The sequence below is a fragment of the Mizuhopecten yessoensis genome, unplaced genomic scaffold (assembly GCF_002113885.1).
Source record: "Mizuhopecten yessoensis strain PY_sf001 unplaced genomic scaffold, ASM211388v2 scaffold6349, whole genome shotgun sequence".
NCBI lineage: Eukaryota > Metazoa > Mollusca > Bivalvia > Pectinida > Pectinidae > Mizuhopecten > Mizuhopecten yessoensis.
The window spans coordinates 146984-173942 of record NW_018406505.1 but is presented as its reverse complement, the minus strand read 5'-3'; the positions used below and the strand labels follow the sequence as shown (position 1 = coordinate 173942).

General features: G+C 37.8%; 1 protein-coding gene across 3 annotated transcripts in view; it reads left to right on the top strand.

Annotated features, from left to right (window-relative positions):
* Positions 1 to 5302: 5302 nt before the first annotated feature.
* The window catches only part of LOC110451971, a 31342-nt gene continuing 9685 nt past the window's right edge, over positions 5303 to 26959 (top strand). Inside the window, exons 1-11 of one of the 3 annotated variants that reach the window (XM_021500209.1) lie at positions 5326 to 5455; positions 13013 to 13187; positions 13741 to 13979; positions 14283 to 14430; positions 16245 to 16440; positions 17092 to 17237; positions 18131 to 18304; positions 19294 to 19467; positions 19871 to 19960; positions 20236 to 20391; positions 21249 to 21977. In XM_021500209.1, coding sequence (XP_021355884.1) covers positions 5430 to 5455; positions 13013 to 13187; positions 13741 to 13979; positions 14283 to 14430; positions 16245 to 16440; positions 17092 to 17237; positions 18131 to 18304; positions 19294 to 19467; positions 19871 to 19960; positions 20236 to 20391; positions 21249 to 21446 — 1722 coding nt within the window. In that variant the 5' untranslated portion in view covers positions 5326 to 5429 and the 3' untranslated portion in view covers positions 21447 to 21977. Of the gene's footprint in view, positions 5456 to 12711; positions 12850 to 13012; positions 13188 to 13740; positions 13980 to 14282; positions 14431 to 16244; positions 16441 to 17091; positions 17238 to 18130; positions 18305 to 19293; positions 19468 to 19870; positions 19961 to 20235; positions 20392 to 21248; positions 21978 to 26959 lie in introns of those variants that run through there. The other 2 variants (XM_021500212.1, XM_021500210.1) reach the window with 2 other exon arrangements.

Below are 26959 nucleotides of genomic sequence, written 5' to 3'. Positions count from 1 at the left end.
CGAATAACGAATAACGAATAACTGTCCAACTTTACTTTGCTCATTTTTCTTATCTGTTTGATACAGTCAAAGTAAATGCACATTTGGGTAACTTTTGATCTAAACTTAATACTGCTGTGTATGAAAGATAACCTTCAAAGTAAGAGTGTCGTTTCACATATTTACTACTACAGTACTTAAGGATCCCCGTCCCTCCGCCTAAAAATGTAATGAGGCATTTTTTTTTCTTTCTACAGCATCGCTATTGAATAACCAAATCATTTCTGAACAATAACCCAAACATTGCGGTAGTTTTTTCAGATTTTTTGGGATATTATGGAATTTCGATTTTTTTCGATTTTTCTATTCAGTGTAAGAAAATGAAACAAAAATCATTTTATTTGATGCAACAATGGTTTAATAGTTCGTTATCGGCCATTCTGTTTATCCCATCAGTCACAACGGTAAACATGCACAAAAAGGGAGCACGGAAAATCTAACTGTTAAATTTGAGAAAGATCCCTCCAGTACTTCCTCAGAAATAGCTATCACCAGCATTCAGTGTAAAAAATTCCGAGATGGTTACCTGTCGACCATTTTCTTTCCCCCCATCAGGCATGCACGTCTAGGGACCAAGAGGTACCTTCACATCAAAGGACTATGGGCGTTATGGGTCATTTCCGGCCCCATTATGGATTTAGAATTAGTTGTTATGTTCGTAGTCTGGAATAAGTTTAGTACGCAAATATGAAATTTCAAATTCATTCGACGATTGGTTTAGGAGATATGGCTCTACAAAAACTTCGTCTGTTGTGCGTCTTTTTTGTTAAAAATTGACCATTTTGAAGGACATTAACTAAACGCTCTTCGATTTTTGAAAGCCTCTGTATGCAACAACCAAATTACTATTTGACATGCTTAAACATGTTCTTCCTCAGAAATGGCGATAACCAACCTTCAATGTCAAAATCCAAGATGGCTGCCTGTCGGCCATTTTATTCATTCGATCAGTCTCAAAAGTACACATGCACGAGAAGGGACCAAGGGGAAACTGCATATGAAACGTGAGAAATATCCCAACAGTACGCTCTGAGAAAGAGCGATAACAAAAATTGTTTAAGGACGGATGACCGACGGAATGACGGACGACGAACGAAGGGCGATTTGAATAGCCCACCATAAGATGATGGTTGGCTAAAAATTGGAAAGCGAATGCAAGTATAAATGTCGTGCTTGGACTTGAATGATTAGGTTAAAAAGAAAATCATAAGTCATAGGCTTCTAATTATAAATTTCACCACGCACTTAATTAATCTAATTCCGGTATTTAAAAAAAAGTTTTTTACTTGTCAATGCAGGCTTGCACATTATGAAAATAGTGCTCAAGCTCATGAATATTTCGTTTGAAAGGAAACTTGGTCGAGTAAGTTTGAAAACAATAAGTGTATTCCGTGTGATGGTAAATAATTACTGTACGTGTGATTTCATAAGTTTCAACACGGACTAAGATACAATCATATTACTTGGTTTCGAAGTAGGAATAATAAATTGCCCGAATACATTCCCCTATCTATGGACACCGTAGTCGCTGCTTGTGTTTATAAATGATTGTGTTTCGTTTCGAAATCGTCACGTGACGTTATCGGCGCTACATGTATATTCAATAGGGCTTTCCCCGAGTGATCATACTGGACATTTGGAATGGATTTGCAATTAGGGATAGCAGGGAAACATAATTGGCTTTCAGACAAGAACATTCACAAACTTAAATATTGCACGGTATGTCCCTAAAATGTATAGCAGACTTAAGAACAGTTTATAATTATCCCCACCCAACAAAGTTGGCGGATGATAAACAAAGAGTCGCCCGGTAGCATTTCCGAGTTATAACTCAAAAACCGATAAAACATGAAATTTTGTATGTACATAGTTCTATTTTGATAATGCTTTTTGTATAAGGGAGTTTTCATTTTTTATATGTCTGTCTGAATTTTTGACAGGACGTTTTATGGTATGGGAGCATCCGTCAACTGTCCGTCCGCCTGTCTGGCCAACCTAAGTTTGGTTTCTGCAGGATAACTTAATTAGGGGTTAGGGCAGGGCTCCAAAGGGAAAATTGACCAATATTTCAACATTCTTCTCCCGATTCAGGTGTCGAAGTATCAAATACTGTTCATGGATCGAAGGTCCTTATAGGTGTTTTATCAAAATTGTTAATCTAATTTTCCCCATGTCATCAGGTCTTCCTTCGAGAGGGGTTAAAGTTTACATTCAACTTTAGTTTATATTTTACAAATTTTCAGCATGTAAACTTGGTTGAAATAATTATGATGAGATGGCAGTTACATGGTGTCAGAAAATAAAAATGTATATCACCTAGAGAGGCAGAGAGATGGGATCCCAAGAAGAAAATACGGTTAGATGTACCCATTTGGTTGGTAGTATTCAACAGTGGTGGGTATATGAAATTATTAAAGTTCTATGTAAAAAAGGGCTGAATTAAACATCCCCCTTCGTGGAGCGCAGAGGGGTAGGTCCCAAAAGTATATAATAAAGGTTTTATTTGGTTGGAAGCATCTTCAAATGGCGACGATCAAAAACATTCCTTTTGGAGAAGGTTACCACTCTTGAGAGGAGCGAGAAAGGAGCGGAACATAAAAGGGGGTATTATTATACGTCATCTATGTAACAGCATTTCTGATTTGAGGAGGCTCATCAATATGACTGTGAGGGGGATGGTTAGGGAGGCGGCTACAGATAGGAGGCTTAAAAGTACGGGGCTAACAAGACAACAGTGTCTAACCACTGGTGGCTGATGGAAAGGCAGGTCATTGTTGTGGGTGTAAAAGCTTAGGGGATGGGGCGAGAAAATTAATGGACAGGGGGCTAAATCGTAGAAAGGCTAATGGGTTCAGGGACTACATATTTGACCAAGTGTGATCTTGAAATTGGGTCAAGGTCATTTAAATGAAACCCTTAAAAGCCTTTCATTCAAGCATGTTATTTGCCAAATATTAACATTCACGGCCTCGTCGTTATTCAGAAGTCGTTAATTTTGTTTTAAACATATTTGTCTCTTATGACCTTTAATAAAAAGTCATGGTCGTTCATTAAAACAAACTTTAAAACCCTTAACTCCAGCATGCGCCTGGTCACATATCATCATCCTGTGCCTTTAAATTTTTCAACTGCCCCCTTTGACCTTAAACCAACATGGTAGCCCTTCATCCTAGTATGCTACTGGCCAATATAAATATGATCACCCCGTGAATCTTGCTTATTAAAAAGAAGTTGTTTAAAGTAAAATATTGACGCCGGACAGACGGACGACCGACGCCGCGCCACGTGAGCTTAAAGCTGGCGATTTTACCCGTCCTTGCTTCAAGCTCTTGGTGACTGCTTGACAAGAGAATATTCGAATCTGGGTTGTAAAATAGTTTTCCTCAAGTTAAAGACGTAGAAAAAAGGAGTGGAACTAGACTTGGTTGATTTTCGAATTCCGGTCTGGTCGTCCATTTTCTTTCTCCTAAAACAGATCTATCACCAGTATTCTTGTGTCAAATCATATATTCAAATTTGTACACATACATTTTTTTATTTTACTATATGCAATTCCTTTACCCACGAAACTAGCCACCCCTATAACAGTATCCCTGCTATTACCCACGTACACGTGTTTTAACAATGCAACACTTGAATGTTCCTTATGCTACGTTAACATTATGTTCCCGGCGGCCACGGCAATCATGTTTCAGGCCACCGTGGATAAAACGGGGAAAATATGAGAAATCGCCGGGGGACGGGATGGACAAAAGTGCCTGGCCGTGATTGCCGTTGATGCCGGGCCAGATTTTTAAACTGTCAAAAACATTGGCACGGCAGTCACAGTGCGGATGAGAAACCTAGTAGGCCGTGGAACAAGAGGCCCAATGGGCCTGCATCGCTCACCTAGTATTAATCGCACACATGTAACCTAAAAGTCATTCAAAACAACCTGATAAAAAATATTAAAACATTTGACCCCTGCAATCTTTAAAGTCGAACAATGTGATTACGTTGAACAGATTGTATAGCCCTTCATCTCAGCATGCAACTTGTAAAATATCACTACCCTAGACCTTTTGGTAGCCCTTCAGCCAAGCATGATCATGGCCAAGTATCAACATTATTGGCCTCATGGTTATTCAGAAGATGTCATTTAAAGATTTGAAACATATTTGACCTCTGTGACATTGAATATAATTCAACGTAATTTATTTGAACAAACTTTGTAGCCCTTCATCCCAGCATACTACCGGACAGATATCATCACCCTAAACCTTTTGGTTATTCAGAAGAAGTCGTTTAGATATTTTAGACACATTTAACCCCTGTGACCTTAAATATAGGTGAAGGTTATTCATTTGAACAAACTTAGAAGCCCTTCGTCCATGCATACTTCTGGTCAGATATCATCACTTTGAACATTTTGGTTATTCTGAAAAAGTCGTTTAAAGTTTTTAACATATTTGACCCCTGTGACCTTGAATATGGGTGAAGGTCATTTATTAATACAAACTTGTTAGCCCTTCATCCCAGTTTGCTTGGATAAATGCAACAAAATGTGACAGAACGTAAACGTTTGGTTTGGTTTAGTATTGTTTAATGTCCTATCAACAGCTATGGTCATTTAAGGACGGCCTCCCATGTGTGCAAGATGCATGCGTGTAGTGTATGCATGTGTGTTTTGAGGGGCAGCGATATGCTCGTGTTTGTCACCTTGTGATAGCGCGGAACTGATTCCGACTTTATAGTGCTATCTCACTGAAACATACTGCCGAAGACACCCAGGAGGACACCTCACCACGTCGCATTATACTGACAACGGGCGACCAGTCGTCCTACTCCTAAATTGATGAGCGTTAAGCATGAGTAGAAACTACCATTTTTACAGACTCTGGTATGTCTCGGCCAGGGGACAGAACCCAAAGTCTTCCTCATAGGGGCGAACGCTCAACCTTAGGCCAAAAGTGAGGCAATGTCAAGGGAGACATTAGGAAGAAGAAAGAAGAGAAAAGACAAGATCCCAAAGTTAGTCGCCTTATAAGATCATGCAATTGGGAACAGCAGGTACAATTCTTTCGCCCTACATGTACCTGCAGGGACTGTTAAATTATAAAAAAAATCACTAATCGTCGAAAGATGTTTTATTAAAATAAGTGATACAATTGCGTTTGAAATAAACTCATGCACTTAACTGAATATTCCGTGTTTATTTTTAAATATGGAATCCCCCAAGTACGATTGTGACGTGTACGAATTAAACACGGACGGATACTAAAGAGCCCGAGATATTTAAGTGACTCAGTCTGATGGATGTGTATATAAACCTACTTCCGCAATAGGCTAGTAAAACCCGCACTTATCTTGTTGCAGCAGAAAGACGTTAATACTTTGCGAACCTCATCAAGATGGACACGTCGCTGTCAAGCAATACGTAAGTTGGTTGATTCTTTATAAATATGTTATGACCAAAATATCTTAAGAATATTCCAACCTTATTTTCATATGGTCGGTTAAAAATCAAATTGAATGTATTTGCCTTATTACCGCAGCAGATGGGTTAGACAAACAAAATAGGAAATAATTGAAAAGAAGTCCTTTTATAAACATTGTATTATAATTCATTAGTGCAATATAGAAAATTGAGTCAGTCATTATTTATAAGATATACATATCACTTGAGAGAGAGAAATGGAAAAATTAACTATATTCAGTTCACACGCAGATGCGTTTCTCTCAATAGTGTGCAGTGAAATCCGTACCTTATGTATTCGAATCAATAGAGTATTTAATTTATAAACCTTTAACAAGTATTGTGTACAAGTTGTGTAAATCTTGAGGTTCAAGAATTGTATAGTGAAGTTACTTTCTGCCTGGTCTCTCACAGTCATTGTATATCCACACCATATTAGAAACGAAGATCAATTCCCACTGTTAAATAATTATGTATTTACAGACTAAGTTTGTTTTGAACACAAACAGGAATCGAAAACTTATTTTGCGAGATTTCGAAAACGTCTGTTTTCTATGTCAATGAAAGAGTGCAAATGGCTGGTATCTCGACTCTAAACCGCTGAAAACAACTCACTAAGCCTCAGTGGGCCGAATCAAGTAAAGTCAGCTGTCAAAAATCAGAGACATTTTGCCAAATTGGACTCTAATACTGCATACAGTCAGAGGGACGGGTAACATGTTTTCCCATTTCTCCCTTATTTGATGTTAAATCGGGGTTATAAAGATGACTCAGCTGATGGCCCCCTTTGTCTCTGTTCATCGAATCCACTCCCTCCTAACCCAGATGGATTCCTTGACTTTCCAGTTGTCCTTCCTTTCAAAAACTTTCCAGTTGTTCCAGTCTATGATGTGGTTGTGTGTGTAATGACCGACTTATTGTTTTGTCTCTCCGATGCTTTCCTTGTATGTCTAGTGTAGACTTGCTGTTCCATGGCTTCAACGCCTTTCTCATGTTCTTTAAAGTGTGTCCCAAATTTCCGTCCAGTTACCCCGATGTATGCAAGGTTGTAGCTATTGCATTGAATTGGTAAACCACATATGTGTTATCCTCTTTCGGCAATATGTCTTTCGGATGAACTTATAGCTGTTTGATGGTATTGTGCGGTCCCATGGACATGCTGATATGATGTTTGCGCAGACACCCATTTTATGTATGGGATAGTGACCATGCCGTTGGTGTTTCTCTCTGTGTTTGTACGTTTTTGTTACTAGTGACCATTGACATATATCCTGTCTCCTGCACACATACACACATGCATGCTTATACAACACATATGGAGGCACGTCCTTAAATGACCTTTTCTGTTAATAGGACATAAAAATAAAACCAAACCATTGGCATTGCCTCTATTTTCTATTTGTTTTTCTACGTTCTTTATCGACCATTAGGAGTATCCATATGTTGTCAGGGCCTGTTTAAATGGGTAAACATGTTACCAGTCCCCCTGCCTTCCTGTAGTATTATAGATCAATTAGACATAGCACGAAACAGTGTTGAGGAAACCCAAGTGTTTTCTGGGATATCGGAACCCGGAAACATGAGTCGTCAGTATGGAGTAATCATGCATAATCCTGGCTGAGGTTTCATTTTATTTCGATAACTAAATGATTGAAAACGTTGGAAAGAAAAGCTTTACGGTGAATGGTTGAAAAATGTAATGAATAAAAATGTGATTTTTGTTTTAAGGATTTCTAGATTTTTTTCCTACAATATGTAAAGATAGATATGTATGTTATTATTAAGAAGTATAACTTTAGAAGGTTTGCGACGCGTTCCCATACATATCATTTTTTCAAGAGGAGCTTAGTAATTTTAGTTCATGCCCTACATACATGGTGGCACGTCCTTAAATGGCCTTAGCTGTGAATAGGACGTTAAACCGTATAAACATAAACCAAACCATCTTGGGTCAAATTGACTACAAACAACCCTTCCTACGGGTTCGTCACAGGCGCACATACACAACACAGATGGAGGCACGTCCTTAAATGACCTTCGATAGGACGTTAAACAAAATAAAACCAAACCAAACAAATCATCACAAGTGTTGGTGCAATCAAACATTGGCTGTTTAATGCATAGATCATCTAGAATTGCAAAAACATGGTCAATTAATTTTACACTAGAGTCGATAATGGCGACATTGTTGATTTGAATTTTGTTCACATTGTTTCCAAAACAATAGAGGTTTGTCATTATAGCACGTGCCTCCATGTGTGTTGTCTATGCATGCATGTATGCTAGAGGGGTTTAACGTCCTTGTTTCATATATAAAGTCTATGCCCACTGACATTCAGGCCACAATGAAATATTATGTAAAACCTAACCTCTGTTGTTACCTCACTCGGTCACGCATATTGCGAACGGGCTGGACAATGACAAAAATGAATCGATTTTTGCTGTTAATTCTGCGTAGAAACCAAAATAAATCTGCTGTCTCAGGCGAGGAAGGCAATGGGTTTTGTCCCTATGCCGTGATATACCATAGTCCTTAAAATGGTAGTTATTTCCTGCTAAGCAAGGGAAGGGGATATGACAGCAATTGGTTCATCAGTGTGTCACCCGTGTCAGTATAGTGGACAGGGCGGAATACTATGCTGGTTGCTTTCAGGATTGTCTCTCAGTGAAATAGTATGCATCAGATTCGCGCTATGGTGAGAAGGCAAATTCACTAACTATTCTGCATGCAACATACATACAGACATGCCAGAATATCCTGAAATGCCCTCAGCTGCTGATAGGACGTTCAAACCTATAAAACCAAAACTCATATCTCATTCATTAAATAACGAAATGGACAATATCATGTTTGATTCTAATATACTCGCTAAGGGAGACATGAACCCAAGCATTGGTGCAAATAAATTATCTCTTGTATCCTTGAATATATTGAAAATCCTGGAATATTTTGACTTTTATTGTATTGTAAATTACTGATTTTCTATATCACCCATATTAATCTGGTGTATTTAGCATGGCACTGTGTGTATTGTGACAGTGACTTTTGATGTGCCTCCAACAAAACACTAGATTATATCTGTTAAAATTTCCGGTGTGTTTGTGTATATACAACATTATTCTAGCAAATTGGTTCCGGTTTTCATTCATGTGTGTGTATGAATGTCTAAAATGTATGTTCTCCATTCTTGAAATGACTTTTAACGGCGATACCTTTGCCTAATCCTATTGCATTTAAATAAAATGCAATTGGTTTGAAATGAGATAACAAACCAAACCTACTTGGGATCTATATCATTTCTTTCTTGCTTCCCTGCTCTCTTTTTCTGTGTTCTCTCCCAAGGTATCCTACTATAGTTGACCTTAGCTGTTGGGAGCACTTAAACCTAAGACATGACAAATCCTGTTATTTTATTAATATACAATCTCAATTTGGACTTGTCACAAGAAACTCACAAACCCTTCTACTTACTTATTTCCGGTATGCAACATACCATTGAGCGCTCGTCAAATAACAGCCAATGAAATAGTTTTAATCCGGTTTTTGACACTTGACCCATCGCTGTGAATCAATGGTTCGGAAATGACAGTATCTGGGTAAAACCAAGAAGAAGTCAGATGTCGGTAAGGTTAGGTTTGGCTGTAATAAGTATATAATTTGGGTTGGTTTGATTTTATTCGTGTAACGTCCTATCAACAGCTAAGGTCATTTCAGGACATGTCTACATATGTGTAGTGTATGCGTGACTGTGTTTATGTGTGCTGGATGTACGGTGTAAAACAAATCGGCCTGATTTGATGCGACAAAAATTGAACTTTTGACCTTATTAAGACTAGCTGCAATGTTTATACACAACTGATGGCAATATTCCAATGTGTGTTTGCAATAAGAGGCAGCTAATGTTAGCGTACCCGCTAAATCGGGGGGGGGGGGGGGGGGGGGGGCTTTCTTCAGTGACTCCTTAGAGTACATCTCCCCATTGACACACTTTTTGCCTGTATCTTCCATTCCACTTTTGCCTACCCTTCCTTTCTGCGGAACCCGTGCAGGTTCGACGAAAGAAAAGGCTTGCTGTATCCCTTTAAATGATACTTAGAGGCGATTATTACACCTCTACTTTATTTACTCTATACAAAAGTAATTTGTTAAATCGAATATATTCCCACTTTTGCCTAAGTGTGTTTTAGTCCTGTGTGTTAGTCTGTGAAATAAAACACACCTACACTCGGGTGTTTCCGCCGAGCCTAACAGGCGAGAGGTGGGTGGAGCTTGTTACCGAACTCGGCAGTGACGCACGAGGTGGTCGGAGCTTGCTGCCGATCGCGGAAGCATTTGGCTTCATTGCCATCAAAAGGGTATTTGGGACGTGAAGCTATACAGCTTATGGTTTACAAATATTTTCTAGCTAAAACTATCTCTCCAGTGTGTATCGGTATAATAAAAAGGTTAAAGTATGGGGTTGAGGTATATATCGCAAGTTGCTGGTGTCCCTTGACCATGCCTATTTCCCTCGGCTTCCCCTCGGGAAATAAACCTGGTCTCGGGACACCAGAAACTTGTTATATCCCTCAACCCCATACTCTAACTGGATAATAATGTGCCCCTGCAGAATCGGGAGTGTTTTCTTCCTTGTCTTCTATTTAGGGGACATTGAAGAAATCAAGAATAGACCTGCTGTATCCCGCTACGTGTGTATCGTAAAAGACACATAATGTGAGGGCTACTGCAGAATTTACGAAGGGGACATGGAAGAGACCAGAATTCAGGCGGTGTCTTCCTAGGCACACGTCCTCATATGACCCTGGCTGTTGTGAGGACGTTTGACCCCAAACAAAACAAAACAAACAAAACAACACAACCTTTTTTTTTTATTTCCACCTTAATCTTCTTCTTTCTTCGGTGATGCCTCCCAATGTTTCCCGTCTTTCTATGACCTGTTGCTAGGACATTAGAGCCTAGACAAAGAAACTGGACGATTTGCTACGTCATTATTACGTGAAACGACAATAATGATGATTAGTATATACCACTAACCCATCCTTGAACAGTCACGATTTGTTACATCAAATTTGAACTTAAATCATTTATTTTCAATTACTTTGGCAGACATTACTTCAAACTGGGCAATAGGTTGATAACATGACGTCACTGCATTCCCAATTATTCCATTAATTTATATCTGTTCCTTATTTGATTATATTCACCCACGCGTGTAGTTACTGCGTCATTCATGATAATATAGCCCAGCTTCGTGTAATACTTAACCCTAGAAAGTTGTCCTGTGTGGCATACCATATGTGACGTTACGGAAGTAAACAGCATCCTGTTTTCAATGAAAGCACTTAAAGGATGGTACAACGTAAATGGGCGTTGAACTATAGTCTACATCGACATGTCGGTCATTTGTTTGAATTACGTCAATATTTATGCAAGAGTTATATTGATCAATATATTGATCAATATTTGTTTATGATTTTATTGAAGAAGCCTGCACAAAGGAAAGATTTCCGTGTGACTCATTCATTTAAAGTTTATTTTTGCTCTGTCATCCGTCTGTCGTCGACTTTATCTAAAAACAAAAGGACTACTGACATGATATTAGACTTGTAGCTTCCTTTAATGGAGCTGAACAAAAAAATGCAAACAAAATTTACCTGTTCCTACTTTTAAGGTGGCAGAGGTCAAATACTTCAAACGACTTCTTTTAAAAAACCAAAAGGCGTAAGAGTCATGATATGAGGCTGGAAGATTCCGTGGAAGGAGCACTACAATGATTGTGACCAAAAATGTCTAAAGCTTCATATGTTCTTTTTAAGAAACAAAAGGTCTGGAGTCAGGATATGTTGCTGGTAGAATTCTGGGGTGGAGATTTACAATTAAGCAAACAAAAATGATATTTACTTACTTTTCAGTCACACAGGTAAAATATTTTAAAAAATATGAATGACACCATTTGAAAAACTAGAACGCATGGAGTCATGATATTGTTCTGGTAGCTTTCTAAGAATTCTAGCTATATCGTGTGACATTAGAAATTAGTGATTATCACATTACAGTTTATATTATATTGAAACAGACTGTATAAAATCTCACAGCAGTTAATTGTTCAGTCAATGTGTACTTATAGATACAGTGATATAAATCTATATAATCTTTTATATAGAAAAAAATAGATCTTACGACCAACTAAAAAAACAAGCTGCTTTCAATCTTTCACAGGTCTTTTTACAGTATATTTATATGTATAAGCATTGGAAATACATGTCTGCATGAAATTACTAAGCTTTAAAAATATTGATTTCCTTTTGATTTTTACCAATGTACCTTATATAGATTTTTAAAACGGCAACATTGAGCTAAAAAATGAATATCAATCATAAATATGGAAAAAGTGATCAGATAATGCATTAAGACTGACTCCATATAATCTAAAAAATATAGTATCACCCCCGGAGTTCCGGATATAGAAAAGGCCTGTTGTATCACATTTTAATGAAAAGGGCGTCTAATATGGAGCCCCCCACCCCCTCCAAAATGAAAAGATCGAGTGTTTTTTATTCTGTCTTGAAAATAAGTATCTGCTACTCTCATCAAAACACTTTGGATCTATATACTTCCTGGTCTCACTTCCCTTCACTTTCGTTCTGTTGTTTCTCTTCTTAGCATGCGTCTTAAATGACGTTGACTGTTGCTAGGAATTTCAACCCAATAATATGTGAAAAAAACCGTCAGTTGAGAATTGTGTTTAAACACGGATGTTACTTAAATCTTCGTTGTTATAATAGATTACTAAATATGGACGCACTATAATTCAGCCTGCTATTCTATCGTAAAAAACGGGAACTAATAAATACGTTTTCACGGAAAGTTTTCTAAATTCTGTGTAGTTGTGTCATTTAATTAATAAATAAAATGTGTGACGTTACATCACCGATTATCCCCATACACTAAGTAGTATCCGGGTGTTCAGGATATGTTAAACTTAATGAGGCGTTAATCAGTTCCTCTTCAAGCAAAGCGACAATTCTAAAATATCTTTGTTCATTTATTCTTAGATTTCATATTACGGATATTAGGTATCTCCCGTTAAAATCGATTAGCATACAGAGTTCAATCCATTTCAAACGTTATCAAAAATAACTCAAATAATAAGGTGAGTAAGCTGATCAGGTTTAAACTGCTTTTGAGGAAGAGACCCGGATATCCGTCGAAAAGTATCTCCCTATACTCCAGTCGATTGGCTCAGTGCGTGTACAACGTTTGTTTCTCACTAAGTACATCTAGGTCCTCTCTCAACACAGACGCGTGCAAAATATCACAACTTCACCAAGACAAACATGTCAACTGATTCCGTGTAAGCCCTGTAATTTGTCGGATTTTGGCAGTCGCTGTTGTCATTATTGTGGATGTCACAGCTGCTGGTGTGGTGGATTGTAAAACAATGGCGATATTTTCAAACTTTTGTAGTGTCAACGCGTCTCAAATATATAAATATATGCTTTTGTATATAATTTCAGGTTATTCCGATTAGCTACCAAAAGGTTTGTCAAATCGATTGGTGGACCAGACTTACTTCCGGTGCCTAACGTCACTGCCGGTAATTTGCTGTCGCCGCTTGGTATCGTCGTGAAGAGACCAACGAAGAAATGGTTTCGACGATCTAAATATGAGTACTCAATCAGACAAACAAATGTATGTATTAATAACGTTAATTGATTACATGTTAATAAAATGTTTTTACGTATCATATATATTACGAAACATACACTAATTAAGTAATAATGTACATCAATTACCTTTTTGAATAATTTTATATAAACCAATATAATATTCATTACAAGTTATGAAGATATTAGAAAGAGGGACTACTACAAAACGTTTAGGATAAAATCACATGTCTGTATCCTTACGTTTATCTAAGAGCTGTGATAGTGACAGTGAAACTCAATGTCAATGCCGATCTTCTTTGTTAATTCGTAATTTATTATAAAGTTAAGTATTCCGTCTTTGCGTATTGCAGAGTAATCTTCTCTTGGGAGCAGGGATTGATAGTTACGTCATTGGTCTGTGTGAGAAAATTACGTCGTTTTTTCAAATATTGATGACGTTTCTCTCACAAACAAGTGACGTAACAATCAATACCTGCTCCCAATAGAAGATAACTCTGCAATACACAAAGACGGAATAATCATATCATGTCTTTATACATTTATCTGTTGATCAATATCGTCTTTATTTTAAATAGATCACCAACTTGCTTGAGGATAAATCTGATTTGGATGTAGAAATGTCCGAAATCCCACATGTTCTCAACTGTAGAAGTTCTGATTGCACTACTATAGAAGCCCGTACCGGATTAAGTGTTCTGAAAACGTTTTTTGCAAGTTGCAAAATCATCAGATATAAATGTCACACCTTTACCTCCGGCAGAACGAAGACAAAAAATGTAGCGAAAAGGCATCTAATGGAAGCATTAAAGAACAGGTAAGTTTTTTTTAAACATTTTGGTATTTGATCCTTAATTTTTTTCATTTTTTTTTTGCATATCGATATAAAAGTTATACTTTGTAAAAATAATATGCTTGTTTAATATAACATGTAAGATACTACAGCAGTTTCTAAAGCCGACTTTCTCACTTGTCTGTGTTTTTCGTCTCTCTGCTTTCTCCTTCCGGCAATGTCTCCCCAGGCACCCGTCTTCAGATAAACCGGGCTGATGTGCGGACGTTTCACCAAAAACAAAAACTTCCTTGAAAATGTAATGTGATTCATTCCATTTCGTTACAGAAAAATTGACGTGAATGATTTGGAGATCCGACAGATATTAAAAGCTTGTCGGGATTCCGTCCTTTGTGTTGTTGTTAGTGTTATACGAACGACAGAACGGATGGATATAACAGAGGAAACGATAACTGAAGTAGGCGGAGGTTTGAAGGTAAGGATTGTATATAAGTCTTTTGTCAACGACAGGAGTTTCTCATGGAAATGCTTATTTCAATTTCGTTAAACGTACCAGCGGAAATTCCCACTTTGCTTATCCTTAACATAAGAATGTTAAGAACAAATTTATTTTGATCACAAAAACACTTTTCAAGTCGTGCTTCTAGCGTTTGCTTTCTAGTCTATTGTGAACTTTGCTTTCGGCTTCGTGTGTTTGTTATTATTTCATTATATAAAAATAGGGGTAGGGAAAAACCCAATTGTAATAGTCTCAAAAGACGTAATGCATTACTACCCATATATATAGTACCTAGCCCAGCACGGACAATCAAATGGATACACGTGAATACAATTTTACAAAATGACATCACAAATTAGAAACAAAATAAACAACATCTTCATTATGGATGTCTTGACAGTCCGACTGAACAAGGTATAGCGATAGTTTCAAATGGATATTTTCGCACTAGAGAGGTAAGCGAGAATTTAACATTATTTAGATTTTAAGTAAGGTGCATTGCATGGATATACTTTTACATTTTTAGTCCGTCCGTCCGTCCACTTTTCCTTTAAAACGCTACTAGTTCCGAACGGCCAAGAAGATTTTGACTAAATTTGGTCTGGAGCATCCTTAGGCCAAGGGGACTCAATTTTGTATAAATGGTGGGTGTGGCCCCCTGGGGGCTGAGGGGCGGGGCCAAATAGGGGAAATAGAGGTAAAACCTTTAAAATCCTTCTTCTACCGTAGAGATTAAGGGATGTTATCCTAATTTAGTCTGGAGCATCCTTGGGACATGGGGACTCAATTTTGTATAAACTGTGGGTCTTGCCCCCCTGGGGCTGAGGGGCGGGGCCCAATAGGGGAAATATAGCAAATTCTTTAAAATCCTTCTCCTTCTGTAGGAATTAAAGGATTTGTACCATATTTGGTCTGAAGCATCCTTGGGTGAAGGATTTTTTTTCTATAAATGGTGGGTCTGGCCACCCTGGGGGCTGAGGGGTGGGGCCCAATAGAGGAAATATAGCAAATTCTTTACAATCCTTCTTCTTCTGTAGGAATTAAAGGTTTTGTTCCATATTTGGTCTGAAACATCCTTGGGTGAAGGGGAACCAATTTTGTATAAACCGTGGGTCTGGCGTTCAGGGGCCTGAGAGGCGGGGCCCAATAGGGGAAACATAGCAAATTCTTTAAAATCCTTCTTTTTTTGTAGGAATGAAAGGATTTGGTCTGAAGCATTCTTGGGTAAAGGGGAACCAATTTTATATAAACCTTGGTCTGGCACCCCTTGGGGCTGATTATCAAGGCCCAATAGGGGAAATATAGCACATTCTTTAAAATCCTTCTTCCTCTGTAGGAATGAAAGGATTTGGTCTGAAGCATCCATGGGTGAAGGGGAACCAATTTTGTATAAACCGTGAGTTTAGCCCCGCAGGGGCCTGAGGGGCGGGGCCCATAAGGGAAACATAGCAAATTATTCTTTAAAATCCTTCTTCTTCTGCTGTAGGTGTAAAAGGATTTGGTCCATATTTGGTGTGGAGCATCCTTTGGTAAAGGGGAACCAGTTCTGTATACACAGTGGGTGTGGCCCCCCTGGGACCTGAGGGGCGGGGCCCAATAGGGGAAACAGAAGTAAAACCTTTATAATCCTTCTTCTACCATAGGGATCAAGGTATTATATCCTAATTTAGTCCGGAGTATCCTTGGGCAATAGGGACTCAAGTTCGTATAAACACCGAGTGTGCGATACAGGCCCTCTGGGCCGCTTGATAATGTTTAATCTGACATCTTCTGCATTTGCTGGTGTTCAGATTGACGTGCCCGATGGTAAAGGGGAACTGTCATTCGGAAGGGGAAAAAAGACCTTCCCGGAACTTTCCATAAACCCAACAGTCCTAGCGTACGATGTGTGCGAGTTAGAGGTTGACATGAAAACAGGGGACATGACTGTGCTGTTAGACCCTGAATTACGCGGTGGATTCATCAATTTTTGCAGTACGCTAGATGGTAAATATATAAGGTATTTCACTAGGCTGATAGGGATGGATTCGTCCCGTACCGGGCAATAATCTGTAAAACAAATATTAGTGAAAAACGTTTCCATCTGTTGCTATAATCTTTGTTAAGCCCTTAACAATTAGGAAAAAAGTTGTCATGAGACCAATTTAAGAAGAACTCTTAAAATATATTCCTGTAACATTAATAGACTACTATGAATAGCAAAGTTTCACCAGTTAAACAGTGAAAGAAAAAAACGCAAGAAAATGTGTAGTTTTCCTACTAGTATCTAAATGAGATATATTCATATTTTATTGTAGCAAACGTTCTCGAAATATTGAAACACACGAGTTTCTGCAATGCGATTTAAAACTTATGAAATAAAAAAAATATGTTAGAAATAACATAATTCATCATATCATCAGATAAAATTAACGGTATAGGAAGTTTTCAAATTATTCTTACATCTTTGATCTGCATTATCGCATGAAGATAAATACGGCCACATAACAGCTCCAGCCCAAACGCATACTTATCACACAGAGAGGCATGTCCACCAGATGACTAAGCTAATAGGTCAATAGGACGCTTAATCAAATTATCCAAAAATTAAATTTTACTTATTAACGGTTACTATGGAATTCTATATCTAACCAACAGTCTGTGAGTTTATAACGGGAGGACCATCTGAAAACTACATGCGTTCCATATACGAAACATTAAAAGAAATGACGCCTGAAGAAAGGAAAATCGTCAGAGAGGTGGTAAGGACAACAGCTGATGACGCGGATATCATTTGCCAAATTGTGAGTGCATTATTTTCTTTAATATAGTCCTATTATATGTCATGTCATTTTACTGTTAAACACATTTAAATCAAATTTGCCGATTTTCGACAAATGCATGACTGGTTCTGTGATGTAACAACAATGAAAAGTCTGCTTGATGCGATTTTGTGCCATCGATGGATGATTATTTAGATTCCATTAGTTTATGCAAAAAGACATGATATCAGGTTTTATAACCATTTTGTTTCCTATTGGCATATTTCCGACTTAAATCTTTAATTTTAATTTGATGTTTTAGTGTTGTTTGGCCCTAAATGACTTAGGTAGCAGTATACAGTAGAAATGGCTCGACTCTGATAAACAAGGCACATGTCGAGGAAATGTAAACACAGCGGATTTACCCTACACAACACATGTATACATGTATATATATTTGTAAACTGCATTTCATTTACAATACATATAAAGTACTGAGAAGTGTATAAACCTCTTTTTTCTATGTATGTCACTTGTGTGAAAACCATGGTTACCACATCAAAAATTACCAAAAAATGCCAAAAAATGCTATTTTTAACCCAAAATTTGACCCCCGCAAGTAGTAATTTTTTTCCTAAGCTCTGTCTGAAATTAAAGATTACCTACCTGGTTGCAGAATTATCTGGGTCGCAGTAAAATTGTAGAACTTGATTTTTTGCAATTTTGCGTCGTGTGCTGTTGTCAAAATTTTACCTCCTGTAAAGCTAGCTTTTCATGTGTACGCACCCTTTCGTATTATGGCCAAAATTTTATTCTCGAACCAANTGTCGATGTGGTTTAGACAATAAAAAAAACCCAAACTGATGAGCTATTATTTGATTATGGAAATTTATAGATAGGATAATTATTCTACATTTTATTTTTTCCCTACCTAGCTCTACCAAAGGAACAACTACCAAGACAGCGATGAATCAGGACTTGAAAAAGGCCTAAGGGACCCGTTATGGAACAGGAGCAATTCTTCTTGCTCAACAACCTCCGATTCGACTGGTTACGACACTGATAGAACATTACAATCAAATGATGACGAAACACTGCCAATTCAAACAGTACGTTTTGATTTCTCTTTATCCCCCTAATATTTCGAGTTTCTTCTTTTCTCTCTGGTGTGCTAGGTAATAACATTTGTGTGGTAATGGCCGATAGCTGTTCTATAAATTGAAATTGCAACAATAGTTTTACATATTAGCAAGAGAATTTACTTGGATATTGGTCCTTTTAAATTCGTGCATATAGATGTGAGAAGTGTGACAAATGAGTAACCCCTACAGCAGAAATAGGAATTTGCTTTCTTCCACTATACTTAGGGACAAAAAAAAAACGAACAAGTTATTTGGCTGTACAATTGCGACATTTCGTATTTTTCATTTTCTGTCTACTTTTAGTAATATTTGGATTTCCTAGTGCCTTGCCTATTATTATCTCACTATTTATACGGCCGTTTTGATTTTGAAAAAACTTGGTTAACTGAGGATAAGTAAATCGGTTAAGCAAAACCCGCGCATAACAAAGTATCATACTGCGTTTTGATTGGTTGATGGATTCTGCACAATGAAATATGAATATGGAGGAAGGAAATCAATTCGTATGCAAATCATTTGTTAAAAGTCGAAATGTATATAATTATTCGTTGACCTTAAACTGGTCAGGTACAGTATGTTTCTCCTTTCGCACATGTGGGGACCAAGGCACTCGGTTCAGTCTCCAGGCCGGGGTATACCAGCATCCTTAAAATGGTATTCATTGTCAAACGTTCCACATTTAGGTAATCGCAACAACTGGTTACCCTGTTGTATGTATAATGAGGTAGCACTGCGGTATCAGATCCGCGATTTTGCAAGGAAGCAGATATACGATATATCTCTTCAAGCACAAACGCATGCATTACACACACACACACATGTAGGCATGTCCTTAAATGAACTTAGATGTGAATGGGACGCTAAAATCTAAGAACCGATAAGTAAAAACCAATTCTGCTGTTGGATATCGATATTAAAAGATAAGGTTACAAATTTGTTTTGGTTTATTTCCTTAGCTTCGCCCGGCTATGTTCTACGAAGATGACGATGATTCAGGCTCAGAGATGTGTCCTCCGGACTTGTTTGAAAGTATGAGCAATTCTTCGTGCTCATCGACTTCGTGTTCGTCTGGTTGCCCCTCCGAGCCCGCATCACCAACAAATGATGACGTCACATCGCCAATTAAAACCGTACGTTTATTGATATTCTTTCCTTATTTCTTTCGTTTTTTCATTTTTTTACACGTATCAATTTTCTTCCTCCAAAAATAATTATAAGAAGACTGCCGGAGTTTTGGACCCACGGGTTCTGATTCTTTTTTATTTAGTGTCCTCGTACAAGCAGGCTCTCTCAATACTAAATTACATCCATGTAATAAAAAGTAATTATCTGTATACTTTCATTCGTTTCTGTCCGAGTCTCTCATTCTATGAATATTCAAATTAATATATCTAGTTGAGCTCATTACTTGAATTTGCCCTGGTGTGTTGACGCTGTGTGATACTATTTTTCTGTGTTACTGTTTACCACTTGTTGTGACAGTTCGGTTCCTTCTGCGGTTATTCGTGACCCTTTGTTATTTATTTCTTCCAGTCGTCGACTGACATATCGATTGTGTCCCTGACAACAAAACCAGTGGCTTTCCGGAGACTGCTGCAACAAGTCCTAGGATGGGGCATAATGGTAAGAACTAGTTACTACCGGGTAGCAAAGGTAACAACTTTATTGAGTCTTTCAGTTAAAGAAAACAAGATATTTCATTTAAACACATTAATAGCTTCTCTTTTGGCAAGTTACTTAATCTCTATTGTGGCAGAAAGCGTAAATGTTAATCCCTCTTACAACATAATTGTGTTTCCATGATAAATTCATATTTACATGTTCTCTTTGATGTTGACAATGCACGCGATATAATATTTTCACGGATGCAATATTTACATTTTGATGATATTTTGCAGGAAAATGGCACCATGATTCAGCCGAATGACAAAAGTCGTATGGATTTGTTCGAGTGTTTCTTTGTGTTACTTAAAAGACTACACCAAGAAAGCACTGACGTCTTCGAAACTATTTCATCTTTATCATCCGAGACACGAAACGTGTTATGGGAAGTGGTAGGTTCACTTTTCATCCTTTTACTACATTTACCTTGGTAATATGATGTCGTGACGTCAGCATGTCATTGTCCCATAACTTTTTGAGGTTTCTACGTTCGTATGTACTCTGTTGGGATGTCGTAATACTGTGTTAAGATTATGCCAGTTCAGTGGAATTGCTCTTTGAATGTTTTATCATTTGTGAACTTGACATCGTCTTCAAATGACATCGCTGATGCAAGGGAGCAAAATCCTGCATGATTAATACATTCATCACTGTATGACGTCACCACTCTATACATGTAACCCTTCCGAGATGCTCCATTCGACCGGAATAAATAATAGGCAAAACAATTCAATCAATGTTTTTTCTTAACAACTTCTTATTTCGTCGTTTCCTACCGACACTCTTGTATATTATGTTATTTCCATTCTGTGTGGTCCCTTGCAGGATCAGGGATTATATTCAGTGTTTGTTGATTCGGGGATTTTACAGAAACCAAAATGAATCTGCTGGCCGCTTTTCAGCACGTGGGCTCTGCATCTTTTACCTATATTCGTTCTTTTTCTCCTTAAGCACTTGTCTTCATCTGACCTTAGCTACTGTGCGGACGTTAAACTCCTGAACTAAACATATCCATACTTGACATGTTTGTAGCATAATTCCGTACAGTTTAAGTTCATCTATCATAACGGCATTTTCAGTTATGGTTCTCGCAACAAGTTTTTACTCATAAACGTTACTAGGAGTTACTTTCAGACTGTTATTCTGTAGTATAATATTGTGGATAAACAGGGGCAAATGTGATGTACGTGTAAGACTTCTTCATGGCAAACACTTCTCTGTCCCTAATTCCTTTTCCTCTTACTTGTAGTATCGTCAGAAATTCGTCCCATGCGATGAGGACAGGAGTGAAGACAGGAAACACCGACTGTGTGAGGAAGTCAAGAAGCTTGAGAAGATTGGAAATGACAGAGAAGAGTTCACCAAGATAGAACAACTGGTTGAATACGTAGAAAAAAGAAGCTACATGAGATGTGCTATATTCTCCATGCTTCTTGCTTTATCCTGAGTCGTGATACTCGTATTGGGTTAATGAAACATTCGTGCGCGTCTCGCTTTTGGATCTATATGGATTCGCTCCAACATAGTAGGAAGTGACTAGCGACCCACTTCTGGCACTGTCCTGATAGGAATTAATCTGTGGGAAAGTCGTATGACAAGACATGACTTTACTGTTTCTGAACTTTCAGTAATTAAATAGCTAACGAGACTAGAGTCTGGCTCTACCATGATGAGTATCTAGTACACACTTCTATTCTGATTAGAGACTGAAAGGTCGACTTTTTCAAATTTCAATTTTTGTTGTTGACAAGACATGTAACAAACTGCAGAAGAACACCGAAGTTAAAAATATGAACAAAGGAATGTCTTTCTAGAGAAGAGCATTGAAATACAAGAATAATCATTTGCGCCCGGTTTTTCAGTCTAACCAACCTAAATATATCATTTGTGTCCGTCTGTGAATACTGTCAAAAACACTAATACATAAAATTAAATAATTCAAAAGAGAATACACAGAGCAGATCCACACAAAAAAAAATACATTGTTCTCATTAACTTCACAAGGATGATCAAATAGTCCATAGTCACGAATCCATTAGGAAGTGTTAACTTAATTGGTTAAGGGGAAGCAACTCTCATTGTGTTCTATTGTTTCAGACAGGAAATAGTATTATAATAAAGGTTTCATTTATGACATAGGACTAAGACCACAAATTTTTTTACTATATGTTTCATTGTAACATTTGATTTCATTCACCCCTGAAATTCCATAATGAACGATTCCAACCTTTGAATTGGAAGAGTTCAAATGTGTCTTCAGGGGTGAACGAGTTAAAATGCAGAACTGATCGTCAGAATATGTGTATTTTTGCATAAGATATGACCATCAATGTGATAACGGAGTCCGAATTGTCAAAATTTGAGGAAGTAAGAGTTGCTTACAAAGTATTACCAAATAGGTTTTCTCTAAACAGCCATTACCAATCGGCATCAAAGTAATATATATTATTCAGACTTTGGTAAATATAAAGTAAGTATATTTTATATCGATCGTCAGAAGTAAGAAAGTGATAAGATAAATAATTTGAGCAAAACTTTATGCAACAACAACAAAAAACAATAATAATATGTTCTTGGTGTATGCTACTGTTATATCAAAAGCTAAATTTAAGGGAGGTTACTGTGTATACGAATACTTAATTATGATGTATTGTGAGCGTACTAGTTTTTGTGACTTTTACGCTACATCTTGCTTGCCCATCCAAGTCCACCGCTACAATGATATTATATGGTAATAAAGATATAATATGAAGATATTACAGATATTCAGCAATAAATAAAGGTGTTCAATTCGTGATGCAGTTGATACAATAGCCATAAAAACCTTCGTTTACGAAATGACATGTTTTATTTATTTATGTTTTTATTTCTTAAGCTTCTAGGGTCATTTATACCAGTTCTATTTTGTCTCTTTATAACTTTGGAATTAGTATTTACCATTCCACATGTTAACATCCGTCTGTTTCCTCCTTGTTTCATTAAGTGTAATCACGTAATCCTTACATGAATCTGACAGCATCTATTTGTATATATTATGAAATGTTTTAGCTTTTTCATTACAGTAAACTAAAAATATATTTTATATCAGCATATATTGATATGTGTGGTTGAGTGGTACATCTGTTTAACAAGCATGCCAAGGTGTTTATATTGGGAAGTGATACCAGGGTGAATATTTTGGGAAGTGATACCAGGGTGTATATATTGAGAAGTGATACCAGGGTGTTTATATTGGGAAGTGATACCAGGGTGTTTATATTGGGAAGTGATACCAGGGTGTATATATTGGGAAGTGATACCAGGGTGTATATATTTGGAGGTGATACCAGGGTGTATTTATTGAGAAGTGTAGCAGGGTGTTTATATTGGGAAGTGATACCAGGGTATTTATATTGGAAAGTGATACCAGGGTGTTTATATTGGGAAGTGATTCCAGGGTGTTTATATTGGATGGTATATTTGGGGTTTAACCTCCTCGCAACAGCCAGGGTCATTTGGGACGGGTGCTTAGGGAGACACTGCCTGAAGCAAACAGAAAGTAGATAAAAAAGAATTAAGACGGGGAAGATAGGAAACGAATAAAGATAAAGTGTTGCAATAGGGGCAGCAGATTAATTTTGGTCTCTTCCATGTCCCCCCGAAGAAGACACGGAGATAATCCCCGATTCTGCAGGGCCCCCAACATTAGTCGCCTTTTGCGATACTGATGCAGTGGAATACAGCAATTCTAAAAAAAATCGACAAGGAAGTAGCAACACCCGATTCTGCAGGGGCTCCCACATAAGTCGCCTCTTACGATCATTTAGTGGGATATAGCAGGCCTAATCTTTCCACGAACTTGCACGGGTTGTGTTTATATTCGAAAGTGATACAGATGTTTTTGTGAGGTAAGATAAAAAATGTATGTATATAAAGATTATGAAATGTCAATACTTTTGATATGAATGTGATATATAGCTAAACTAGTTTATGCTTAGGATTTTATAATATTTCGTATCTGATTAAATTACTAAACCAAGGTTTAACATGTCTGAGGTGATATCATCCACGAAATTCCAGAGATCAGGCTTACTACAGAGAACACAAGCGAGCGTGACCTGTGGAATTTGGTGAAGTGTGTTGTCAATACTTTTGACATTCAGTGCCAAATGAGTAGGAATGTTGTTTATTTTAAGTGTGTATAGTGATAAGTTATCGAATATTCTTGTTAGTATATAACTGTTCCACCCGTTGACAGTATAGTGTAACCGAGAAGAATGCTGTGCTGCCTTTGGCATGTTTTTTTTAGTGAGGTAGCGAGTGAGTCGGCATCAGATCCACGCTATCACAAGGAGGCAAATACACCAACATACCCTGTCTCCGGCACACATACACACATGCACGCATACATAATACACATGTAGGCACGTCCTTAAATGACCTTAGTTGTTAATAGGACGTTAAACAAAATAAAACCAAACCAAACAATCATTGAACATTATTTGTAACTAAGATTAAATCCATTGACAGATTTTGAACACAGACAGGTAAATCAAAACTTACCACATCAGACACATCGAAGGTTCCGGCGTTATTCTGTACGTATTGTTTAATACATGTTAAGAACATTTAACTGAATATATGTTATCATATGTCATTTATGTTGATTTTATTGCCTTTGTTTAGTTTGGTTTTTAGGAAAAATAAAGATGATAAATATTTATATGAAGTGCCAGTATATTTACTGCATGAACACGAATGTCCTGTTTGAATAAAGCTGGTTTTTAATGCTTCCGCTAGGGGTCGAACCCCGGACCGCTGGCTTGCTTGTCCGACCCTTTTCCGAATGAGCTGAAGAGTTCCCCCCCCCCCGAAAAAAATGCGCAGTATTCCACCTATGTACTGTGTCTGAAATGTTTATTGGGTGGTCGGATGGCGCAGTGGCTAGCGCACTTGTCTTTCACTAAGGCGGCGGGGGTTCGATTCCCCGATCGGATGTGAAAAGGTATATGGTCATCTGCCCAACCGGGGTGGGGAAATCGGGGGGGGGGGACTTTCTTCAGCGACTCCTTAGAGTACAACTCCCCATTGAAACACTTTTTGCTTGTATCTTCTCTTCCACTTTTGCCTACCCTTTCTTTCTGCGGAACCCGTGCAGGTTCGGCGAAAGAAAAGGCTTGCTGTATCCTTTTAAATGATACTTAGAGGCGATTATTACACCTCTACTTTATTTACTCTATATAAAAGTAATTGGTTAAATCGAATACATCCCCACTTTTGCCTAAGTGTGTTTTAGTCCTGTGTGTTAGTCTGTGAAATAAAACACACCTACACTCGGGTGTTTTCGCCGAGCCAATCAGGCGAGTGTTTCCGCCGAGCCAATCAGGCGAGAGGTGGGTGGAGCTTGTTACCGAACTCGGCAGTGACGCGCGAGGTGGGCGGAGCTTGCTGCCGATCTCGTAAACATTTGGCTCCATTGCCATCAAAAGAGTATTTGGGACGTGAAGCTATACAGCTTATGGTTTACAAATATTTTCTAGTTAAAACTATCTCTCCAGTGTGTATCGGCTTCGCCTCGGGAAATAAACCTGGTCTCGGTACACCAGAAACTTGTTATATCCCTCAACCCCATACTCTAACTGTATAATAAGGTGCCCCTCCCCCCTGCAGAATCGGGAGTGTTTTCTTCCTTGTCTTCCATTTAGGGGACATTGAAGAAATCAAGAATAGACCTGCTGTATCTCGCTACGTGTGTATCGTAAAAGACACATAATGTGAGGACTACTGCAGAATCTATGAAGGGGACATGGAAGAGACCAGAATTCAGGCGGTGTCTTCCTAGGCACACGTCCTCATATGACCCCGGCTGTTGTGAGGACGTTTGACCCCAAACAAAACAAACAAACAAAACAACACAACCTTTTTTTTTATTTCCACCTTAATCTTCTTCTTTCTTCGGTGATGCCTCCCAATGTTTCCCGTCTTTATATGACCTGTTGCTAGGACATTAGAGCCTCGACAAAGAAACTGGACGATTTGCTACGTCATTATTACGTGAAACGACAATAATGATGATTAGTACATACCACTAACCCATCCTTGAACAGTCATGAGTTGTTACATTAAATTTGAACTTAAAGCATTTATTTTCAATTACTTTGGCAGACATTACTTCAAACTGGTCGATAGGTTAATAACATGACGTCACTGCATTCCCAATTATTCCATTAATTTATATCTGTTCCTTATTTGATTATATTCACCCACGCGTGTAGTTACTGCGTCATTCATGATAATGTAGCCCAGCTTCGTGTAATACTTAACCCTAGCAAGTTGTCCTGTGTGGCATACCATATGTGACGTTAAGGAAGTAAACAGCATCCTGTTTTCAATTAAAGCACTTAAAGGATAGTACAACATAAATGGGCGTTGAACTATAGTCTACATCGACATGTCGGTCATTTGTTTGAATTACGACAATATTTATGCAAGAGTTATATTGATCAATATATTGATCAATATTTGTTTATGATTTTATTGAAGAAGCCTGCACAAAGGAGAGATTTCCGTGTGACTCATTAATTTAAAGTTTATTTTTGCTCTGTCATCCGTCTGTCGTCGACTTTATCTAAAAACAAAAGGACTACTGACATGATATTGGACTGGTAGCTTCCTTTAATGGAGCTGAACAAAAAAATGCAAACAAAATTTACCTGTTCCTACTTTCAAGGTGGCAGAGGTCAAATACTTCAAACGACTTCTTTTAAAAAACCAAAAGGCGTAAGAGTCATGATATGAGGCTGGAAGATTCCGTGGAAGGAGCACTACAATGATTGTGACCAAAAATGTCTAAAGCTTCATATGTTCTTTTTAAGAAACAAAAGGTCTGGAGTCAGGATATGTTGCTGGTAGAATTCTGGGGTGGAGATTTACAATTAAGCAAACAAAAATGATATTTACTTACTTTTCAGTCACACAGGT